At 45.3% G+C, this 10,620-nt stretch overlaps 1 protein-coding gene across 1 annotated transcript in view; it reads right to left on the bottom strand.

Moving 5' to 3' along the window:
* The window catches only part of LOC145414050 (uncharacterized), an 84,112-nt gene extending 73,910 nt beyond the window's left edge, over positions 1–10,202 (bottom strand). Inside the window, exons 1-5 of the mRNA XM_080283613.1 lie at positions 10,107–10,202; positions 9,417–9,500; positions 8,336–8,412; positions 8,101–8,173; positions 7,797–7,863 (exon numbers count right to left, since the gene is read on the bottom strand). Coding sequence (XP_080139739.1) covers positions 7,797–7,863; positions 8,101–8,173; positions 8,336–8,412; positions 9,417–9,500; positions 10,107–10,202 — 397 coding nt within the window. The remainder of the gene's footprint in view (positions 1–7,796; positions 7,864–8,100; positions 8,174–8,335; positions 8,413–9,416; positions 9,501–10,106) is intronic.
* Between the last annotated feature and the right edge of the window lie 418 nt (positions 10,203–10,620).

Consider the following 10,620-nt stretch of genomic DNA (forward strand, 5'->3'; position numbering starts at 1 on the left):
AGTTGTGGTTGTGGTGGTGGTGGTAGTTATGGTTGTGGTAGTTGTTGTGGTTGTGGTGGTAGTGGTAGTTTTGGTTGTGGTGGTGGTGGTAGTTGTGGTTGTAGTAATGGTGGTAGTTATGGCTGTAGGAATGGGGGTAGATGTGGTAATGGTGGTAGTTGTTGTTGTGGTAGTTGTGGTGGTGGTGGTAGTTGTGGTTGTGGTTGTGGTAATGGTGGTAATTGTGGTTGTCGTGATTTGTGTTGTTAATTGTGTGTGTGTGTGTGTGTGTGTGTGTGTGTGTGTGTGTGTGAGAGAGAGAGAGAGAGAGAGAGAGAGAGAGAGAGAGAGAGAGAGAGAGCAAAGAAAGATTAGCAGAAAAGTAAGGAAGTTTGCACCGACAACCACACACACACACACACACACACACACACACACACACACACACACACACACACACACACACACACACACACAAGAAAGAAAAAGAAAAGTCATTAAAGCAACATGTCTTGGTCCATAGACAGGGTGGTGGTAGTTGTGGTTGTGGTGATGGTGGTGGTAGTTGTGGTTGTGGTGGTAGTTGTGGTGGTTGTGGTTGTGGTGGTAGTTGTGGTGGTTGTGGTTGTGGTGGTAGTTGTGGTTGTGGTGGTAGTTGTGGTTGTGGTGATGGTGGTGGTAGTTGTGGTTGTGGTGGTAGTTGTGGTTGTTGTGGTAGTTGTGGTTGTGGTGGTAGTTGTGGTTGTGGTGGTAGTTGTGGTGGTTGTGGTTGTGATGGTAGATGTGGATGTGGTGGTGGTGATGGTAGTTGTGGTTGTGGTGGTGGTGGTAGTTGTGGTTGTGGTGGTAGTTGTGGTTGTGGTGGTAGTTGTGGTTGTGGTGGTAGTTGTGGTTGTGGTGGTGGTGATGGTAGTTGTGGTGGTTGTGGTTGTGGTGGTAGTTGTGGTTGTGGTGGTGGTGGTGGTAGTTGTGGTTGTGGTGGTGGTGGTGGTAGTTGTGGTGGTTGTGGTTGTGGTGGTAGTTGTGGTGGTTGTGGTTGTGGTGGTAGTTGTGGTGGTTGTGGTTGTGGTGGTAGTTGTGGTTGTGGTGGTGGTGGTGGTAGTTATGGTTGTGGTGGTAGTTGTGGTTGTGGTGGTAGTGGTTGTGGTGGTAATTGTGGTTATGGTGGTGGTGGTGGTGGTGGTTGTGGTGGTGGTGGTGGTAGTTGTGGTTGTGGTGGTGGTGGTAGTTGTGGTTGTGGTGGTGGTGGTAGTTGTGGTTGTGGTGGTGGTAGTTGTGGTGGTTGTGGTGGTGGTGGTTGTGGTGGTGGTGGTAGTTGTGGTGGTGGTAGTTGTGGTGGTGGTAGTTGTGGTGGTGGTAGTTGTGGTGGTGGTAGTTGTGGTGGTGGTAGTTGTGGTGGTGGTGGTAGTTGTGGTTGTGGTGGTGGTGGTGGTAGTTGTGGTTGTGGTGGTGGTAGTTGTGGTTGTGGTGGTGGTGGTGGTAGTTGTGGTTGTGGTGGTGGTGGTGGTAGTTGTGGTTGTGGTGGTGGTGGTGGTAGTTGTGGTGATTGTGATAGTTGTGTGGTAGTTGTGTTGATTGTGGTAGTGTTCATTGTGGTAGTTGTGGTGATTGGTAGTTGTGATTGTGGTAGTTGTTGTGAGTGTTAGTTGTTTTGGTTGTGGTTGTTGTGGTGATCGTAGTAGTGTGGTGATTGTGGTAGGTGTGGTAATTGTGGTTGTTGTGGTGATTGTGGTAGTTGTGGCGATTGTGGTAGTTGTAGTGATTGGGGTAGTTGTGGTGATTGGGGTAGTTGCGGTGATTGGGGTAGTTGCGGTGATTGGCAGTTGTGGTGATTGGCAGTTGTGGTGATTGTGGTAGTTGTTGTGATTGTGGTGGTGGTTGTGGTGGTGGTGGTGGTAGTTGTGGTTGTGGTAGTGATGGTTGTGGTAGTGGGTGTGGTTGTGGTGATTGTGGTAGTTGTGGTGATTGTGGTAGTTGTGGTGATTGTGGTAGTTGTGGTGATTGGTAGTTGTAGTGATTGGTAGTCGTGGTAGTTGTGGCGATTGTGATAGTTGCCGTGATTGCGGTAGTTGTGATTGGTAGTTGTGGTGATTGTGGTAGTCATGGTGATTGGTAGTTGTGATTGTGGTAGTTGTGGCGATTGTGGTAGTTGTGGCGATTGTGGTAGTTGTGGTGATTGTGGTAGTTGTGGCGATTGTGGTAGTTGTGGTGATTGTGGTAGTTGTGGTAATTGTAGTAGTTGTGGTGATTGTAGTAGTTGTGGTGATTGTGGTAGTTGTGGTGATTGTGGTAGTTGTGGTGATTGTGGTAGTTGTGGTGATCGTAGTAGTGTGGTGATTTTGGTGATTGTGGTAGGTGTGGTGATTGTGATGTTTGTGGTAGTTGTGGTGTTTGTGGTAGTTGTGGTGATTGTGGTAGTTGTGGTGATTGTGGTAGTTGTGGTGATTGTGGTAGTTGTGGTGATTGTGGTAGTTGTGGTGATTGGCAGTTGTGGTAGTTGTGGTGATTGTGGCAGTTGTGGTGATTGTGGCAGTTGTGGTGATTGTGGTAGTTGTGGTGATTGTGGTAGTTGTGATGATTGTGGTAGTTGTGGTGATTGCGGTAGGTGTGGAATGTAGTTGCGTGTGGTAACGTGTTGAAAAGGGTGGTTACAAAGTGTAGGCCATTTACCTCTCTCACTCTCTCACTCATTTGCTTACTTCAATATTACTCATTCACTCACTCGCACACTCTCTTCACTCACTCACTCACTTTTTTTTTCTCACATGTTCGCTTCAGTATCACAGTCACTAACTCACTCACTCGCTCACACACTCATTCACTAACCTGCTCACTCACACACTCACTCACTCATTCACTCACCTTCTCACTCACTCATTCACTCACTTACCTGCTCACTCACACACTCACACACTCACTCACTCATTCACTCACCTACTCACTCACTCATTCACTCATTCACTCACCTACTCACTCACTCATTCACTCACTTACTCACTCTCACTCACTCACTCACCTACTCACTCACTCACTCACTCACTCACTCACTCACTCACTCACTCATTCACTTACCTACTCACTCACACACTCACTCACTCATTCACTTACCTACTCACTCACTCATTCACTCACTCACTCACTCACTCAGTTGGTTGCATTGTCACCCTCCCATTCACTTAACATTGATTTCACTCACTCTATCTCACTTGCCTTCAATATTGCACTTACTTTCCCTGTCACACACACACACACACACACACACACACACACACACACACACACACACACACACACACACACACACACACACACACACACACACACAATAACACTCATTCACCTGGGCGTTCAGAGTATTGAGTACACCTGTGATTGTTTTTACCGTTTGTTTCTCTCTCTCTCTCTCTCTCTCTCTTGCACTCGGAATTTGTGACCTATTTTCCGTGGATTGGGAATTGGGTGATTGACCGGCGCCAGAGTAGTTGCTAATGATTAAGGCTCAAGGCTGTAATTGACCTGCTGTTACAAGTGGAGTGCCCCAAGGTTCAACTCTATATCCTCTATTATTTATCATTTACCTCTGTGATAAAGATCGTAAACCGAACTGCAAAATTTGTGGACGACACTTAGCTAGCGTTCTTGCCTCAATATTCGAGAGGAAGGAACAACTAGGTCATTTCGGAACTTGGTTAAAAAGCAGGGGACTGATAGGGCTGGTAACAAATTCAAGGCACCCTGGAGATGAGCAAGGTGATGCACATTGATCGTTTAAATTCAAGAAACAACTGCTCTTTGTTTGGGAAAAATAAATTAAGAAGACTTAGCAGGACTGACCTCAGCTTCTCAAAACAGTGCATTGCGGTAGAGAGGAAAGCACAGAGGCGTCTACGGTACATAAAGAGGCAGTTTAGGCACAGAAACAGGGGGAATGTGCTCCGTATAATTCTCTTGTACAGCTGCATCTGAAATATGTTGTGCTGTTCTGGTCACTGGCTCTGAAGAAGGTATACAGGGGGAACTAAACTGATCCCACCCATCAAGCACAATACCAGGGAAAGCTGCTGGCACTGGACCTCTTTTTGATAGGGGCCAGGTGTTTGTGCTGACAGGTAATTGAGGTTTCCAAAAATCTCAAACGGATTATAGAGCACTGACAACCAGCGCACATTTATTAATCAACAGCACGACGAGGAATCATGGAGGGAAGCTTGACATAATACTTTTCCACCATGATTAGTTAGGTAATTTCCCCACATAGGTTACACGATATGCAGTATTTGTAATCGGCTATCGGCGCTGATGGCTGGTAGTTCCTCGATAAAGGGGTTCATAGGTAGGGTATACTTAGTTTTGTTTGAGCCAACTTATCGGTATACTCAATGTTCCCTCCTTTCCTGTAATAATCCTAGCCCAGCTTTTTCCCCCTCGTCAGGTGCACTTCCTTTGCCTGCCCGTTCTGAGGGAGGGAGAGGTGGGTGGGGAGAGCCTTCATCTTCTGTGCTTTTCTCTTAACTAGTAGAGTAGAAACGTGTAGCCTACCTGGCAGCCTCATTTATAGTACCTCCTTGATATGGGTCGTAAGGCCTTTTGAGGTATTGTCATTGCAACTTTCTTTCTCTCATATATATATATATATATATATATATATATATATATATATATATATATATATATATATATATATATAAATTACAGTGTTAAATTTCCTTCATCCATTACAGTCAGGAAAGGTACTCCTGTTTTTCCCGCACGGTGTATTATCGGAGGGTCTGGAGGGTGGGGGAGAGCCGTATGGTATGCTTTAGTTTCATTATATCAAGCTTGTTTAGCTTTTAGGAGAGTGTAATTGGATAAGTCTTAATGGCTTTCAAATTCGGGACACCTAAAAATTGTTTTAATGTATGTGACGTCTCTTGATCTTTGTATTTCGTAGCCATATTCTGTACGTCGTAGGGAAGTTCGTGACATCTCTTCCTTAGCGATTTATTTACCATCTGGCACGTTAAATTTCTGTTATATGTTACTCATCTGTTTTTATTATTGGCATACTAAAGTTTTTTTTATCAGTATCGTAGAAGAGGATATTGAGGTGCAATGGGTAGAATAAATCGGTAAGGGAGAGGTGTCAGGAAATACTGAAAACGCCAAGAACACGAGGGTCTGTGTAACTCCGCCCAGGCGCCGTGGAGTGTAGTGACCCTGGCGGTGCGGGCGTGGGCGTGCTGTACATGGGCGGCAGGGGACCATGTAGGGCGCTGGCATTCCCCCTCCCCTCCCTACCACACTGATGCACACACCCTTCTCCTCCCCTCACTCACGGGCTTAAAAACGTGAGATGGGTTTGCCCCCTTCACTCTGACATAGGAGAAACCTTTGCAAGTGGAGGGGTTAGATGGGATTTAATTAACCCCTTCAGTACGAGGGTTTTACGTTGAATGAAATCACCTGAGAGAACCACTAACATCATCAGCCTGAAGGGTTAGTACGTTCTGCACATCACTAAAGTCCTTGAGTACATAGATTACAGAGGTAGTACAGGTAACAGGAATCTTATTGTTCCATAACGAAGTACGATAATAATAATAATAATAATAATAATAATGTGTACGAAAAAAGAGTTACAATAGAAAAGGTTAAATTCGTCAAAAGTAAGCAGTTTGATAAAATACGATGCACAGATTAATTGCATGTGGAAGAAGGTGTGAATTATTGTGTTTTATTTGTGTTTTATTTATATACGATAGAAACATCATCAGAGCGACAGGAAAATTGCCATGAGGGGAGGGCCATCACCGGGAACGGCTGGTTGTGGTGGTAGTGTGGTGTGGTGGTGTGGTGTGGTGTGGCGTGGTGTGGTGTGGTGTTGTGGTGTGGTGGTGGAGGTGCATAGAGTCTGACCTGTGACAAACCACTAAGCTGAGGTCATGAGTCGCGTCGCGAGGCCTCAAAGGACAAAGATCAAGTGTCATATTCACGTCGATTAAGGCAGCTCCCTAACACCTGCCCCTCAGCGATTTATTGTTAGATATGGTTGGTTAAAATCCTCCTTTATTTATGCAGAGTATGGCGATGTTGGAAGGATTTATTTAACACTGAATAGGACAGTAAGGTGTAATGTATTTTATTTATGTTACCAAAAGAAATGGTGTGGTTTGGTGAGGCCTTTGTGAGTGGAGGGGTTAGGTCTTCTCTTTACTAACTCCTTTACTAATAGAGGTTTGTCTTAAGGTCAGTAAAGGCGTCTTGAGGTGGGAGGAAGAAGATTGGAAGACACGCCATTGGATTGAAGGGATAAAAGGGGGAAATTGAAGTGTGTGTGTGTGTGTGTGTGTGTGTGTGTGTGTGTGTGTGTGTGTGTGTGTGTGTGTGTGTGTGTGTGTGTGCAGGCTGGTTGTGTGCCAAGGTGGTGGTGTTTGTGGTGGAGGATAGTGCTGGAGGTTAGTCAACTCTCACTCACACACACACACACACACACACACACACACACACACACACACACACACACACACACACACACACACACACACACACACACACACACACACCATCGACAACTCAAAATTTGGTCAAGTAATTCAAGCAGGAAAATACCGAGAAATACTAATTAATCCCGGAATGAGAGAGAGAGAGAGAGAGAGAGAGAGAGAGAGAGAGAGAGAGAGAGGAGGGAATGTGAGAAAGATGTCGAGGACTGGGAGGAAAGAAGAGATGATGATGATAAGAGAATATTAAAAAAAAAAAAAAACGGAGAGAGAGAGAGGGGGGGGAGGGAGGGAGAGAGAGAGAGAGAGAGAGAGAGAGAGAGAATTATTCAGGTCGGTGGTAAGAATAATTAGGTTTGATCGAACGTGGGATTTTTAACTCTGCCTTCATTACGTAGATTGAAATAAGAGCAGTGAGAGAATGAGTGTGTGTGTGTGTGTGTGTGTGTGTGTGTGTGTGTGTGTGTGTGTGTGTGTGTGTGTGTGTGTGTGATTTTTGTGTGTGCTTGTGTGTGTGAGTGGGAGAGGGACGGGGAAGTGTGTCTCGGGGGGGAGGTGTGTGTGTGTGTGTGTGTGTGTGTGTGTGTGTGTGTGTGTGTGTGTATGTGTGTGTGTGTGTGTGTGTGTGTGATTTGTGTGTGTGTGTGTCTGTGTGTGTGTGTCTGTGTGTGTGTGTGTGTGTGTGTGTGTGTGTGATTTTTGTGTGTGCTTGTATGAGGGAGAGGGACGGGGAAGTATGTGTCTCGGGGGGGAGGTGTGTGTGTGTGTGTGTGTGTGTGTGTGTGTGTGTTAGAGGGAGTATTTAATTCCACACCTTTATCTTTAACCTGATAATAACCCAAACTGGATCACCTTTCCCTACAGTCCCTCCCTTTCACTTTCCCTCCCTCCCCTCTTTCGTCCTTTGCTATCTTCTTTTGATTTGTCTGTTTTTATTTCTACTTTTCTTTCGTCCTCTTCCTTCGTCCTCTTTCGTCGTCTTTCGTCTTCTTTTTCGTCCTTTTCCTTCGTCCTTCTCTTTCGGCCTCTATTTTCGTCATTTCTTTCGTTTTCTTTCGTCCTCTTTTTTCATCTTCTTTCGTCTTCTTTCCTCTTCTTCTTTCGTCCTCTTCTTTCGTCTTCTTTCGTCTTCTTTCGTCCTCTTCTTTCGTCTTCTTTCCTCTTCTTCTTTCGTCCTCTTTTTTCATCTTCTTTCGTCTTCTTTCGTCCTCTTCTTTCGTCTTCTTTCCTCTTCTTCTTTCGTCCTCTTCTTTCGTCTTCTTCTTTCGTCCTCTTCTTTCGTCTTCTTTCCTCTTCTTCTTTCGTCCTCTTCTTTCGTCTTCTTTCGTCCTCTTTTTTCATCTTCTTTCGTCTTCTTTCCTCTTCTTCTTTCGTCCTCTTCTTTCGTCTTCTTTCGTCCTCTTTTTTCATCTTCTTTCGTCTTCTTTCGTCCTCTTCTTTCGTTTTCTTTCGTCCTCTTTTTTCATCTTCTTTCGTCCTCTTCTTTCGTCTTCTTTCCTCTTCTTCTTTCGTCCACTTCTTTCGTCCTCTTCTTTCGTCTTTTTTCGTCCACTTCTTTCGTCTTTTTTCGTCCACTTCTTTCGTCTTCTTTCGTCCTCTTCTTTCGTCTTCTTTCGTCCTCTTCTTTCGTCCTCTTCTTTCGTCTTCTTTCGTCCTCTTCTTTCGTCTTCTTTCGTCCTCTTCTTTCGTCTTCTTTCGTCCTCTTCTTTCGTCTTCTTTCGTCCTCTTCTTTCGTCTTCTTTCGTCCTCTTCTTTCGTCTTCTTTCGTCTTCTTTCGTCCTCTTCTTTCTTCTTCTTTCGTCTTCTTTCTTCCTCTTCTTTCGTCTTCTTTCGTCCTCTTCTTTCGTCTTCTTTCTTCCTCTTCTTTCGTCCACTTCTTTCGTCTTCTTTCATCCTCTTCTTTCGTCTTCTTCTTTCTTCCTCTTCTTTCGTCCTCTTCTTTCGTCTTCTTCTTTCTTCCTCTTCTTTCGTCCTCTTCTTTCTTCCTCTTCTTTCGTCCTCTTCTTTCGTCTTCTTTCGTCCTCTTCTTTCGTCTTCTTTCGTCCTCTTCTTTCGTCCACTTCTTTCGTCCTCTTCTTTCGTCCACTTCTTTCGTCCACTTCTTTCGTCCACTTCTTTCGTCCTCTTCTTTCGTCCACTTCTTTCGTCCTCTTCTTTCGTCTTCTTTCGTCCTCTTCTTTCTCCTCCTTTCGTCCTCTTCATTACTGTTGCCTTCCCAATACTTTTGACTCCCCTCGTGTGTGAAAATGAGAAAATGTGAGAGAAAGTGTGAAAATGTGAGAAAATGAAGATGAGAAAATGTGAAAGAATTAGAGAAAAGTGTGACGATGTGAGAAAATGTGAGACAATGTGTAACGATGTGTGAAAGTGAGTGAGAATGTGAGAAAATTTGTGTGTGAAAGTGTGTGCAAATATGTGATGTGAACATGTGTGTAAACGTGAGAGTATGTGAGAAATTGTGTGAAAATGTGTGAAGACTTGAGAAAATGTGTGATGTGAGGATGTGTGATGTGAGGATGTGTGATGTGAGGATGTGTGATGTGAGGATGTGTGATGTGAGGATGTGTGATGTGAGGATGTGTGATGTGAGGATGTGTGAAAATGTGAGATAATGTGAGAGAAGAGAGAAAGTGTTGGTCGGTGGTAATATATCATTGCCTCCCTCCCATCCCCACCCCCTCCCTCTCCCCTCCCCTCCCCCTTCCCTCCCCTCTTCCCTCCCCTCTTCCCTCCCCTCCCCTCCCCTCTCACTTCCCTCTTCCCTCTCACTTCCCTCTTCCCTCCCCTCGCCTCTTTTCCCCTCCCCTCTTTTCCCCTCCCCTTTCCTCCTCCTTTCACCCCCTCCCACTTCCCTCTCCCCTCCCCTCTGCCGTTCTCTCTCCTCCCCTCTTTTCCTCTCCCCTCTCCCCCTTGCCTTCACCCCCTCCCCACCCTCATTCCCCTCCCCATCCAGACACATTTACCCAATTTGGCTCGTGTTCTCTTAGTTCCCCCCCTCCTTCTCTCTCTCTCTCTCTCTCTCTCTCTCTCTCTCTCTCTCTCTCTCTCTCTCTCTCTCTCTCTCTCTCATTCATTTATGCTACCTACCATCATCATCCATACCTTTTCCTACCTTTAGTTGAAGTGCTGTACATCCCAGAGAGTAATAATAATAATAATAATAATAATAATCTGTCTATCTATCTATATACCTAGGCTGCTTCCCCCAAGGAAAGGGAGGTAGCCAAGACAGGACGACACACTCCCCATTTACTCATCCATTCAAACACATTCATTCGCATCTTAGCTCCAAAGGGGAGAACGGACAGATCCTCACCGCACCACACCGCACAAGGGTCAGCTGCGCAATGCAATCAGTGACATCCGCAGCAGGGCCCGACAGCAGAGCTGGTTTACCCCTGCCACATCATAACAGACTCATCCCCTTACCCGCACCTGACCTGAAATTGCTGATCAGACCAAATGCGGGAGAATATCCCCTCAGGGCTGCGTCATCACTTATTCATTCACAATTTCTCTCCATTTATTTCTGTCACGCACAGCCACTCTTCCTTGCTCAACAGACATCCCTCTCGCATCCAGCGCTCTCTTCACACTGTCCATCCATCCTATTCGTGGTCTTCCTCTCAGCCTTACACCTCTCACATCAGATCTAGTTATCTTTTTCACCAATCGCTCATTATCCTTTCTCTCCATATGCCCAAACCATCGCAACACCCTTTGCTCAACTCTACCAGCCATCTCCTGAACAACTCCAGTTCTCCTTCGCACTTCATCATTTCGCACTCGATCCATATGCGTCACTCCACACATACTCCTCAGACACCTCATCTCCATTACATTCAAACTTTTCCTCTCTGCTACACCCATATTCCATGTTTCAGCCCCATATAACGCAGTCGGTACCACAACACCCTCATACAGCCTTCTCTTTACATCCATTCTAAGCAAACGACATCTAAACACTTTTTTCATTCCTCCCAGCACCTTTCCTACTTCATTTATTCTAAACTTCACTTCTGCATCTATTCTTCCATCTACAGCAACATGTGACCCTAAATATTTAAAACACTCTACCTCCTGAAGCAACTCGCCATTCAAAACTATATTCATCCCCCTACCATCTACCAACCTCGTACACTTAATCACTTTACTCTTA

The sequence above is a fragment of the Coenobita brevimanus genome, chromosome 98 (assembly GCF_032717465.1).
Source record: "Coenobita brevimanus isolate Jiangsu-jjx chromosome 98, ASM3271746v2, whole genome shotgun sequence".
NCBI lineage: Eukaryota > Metazoa > Arthropoda > Malacostraca > Decapoda > Coenobitidae > Coenobita > Coenobita brevimanus.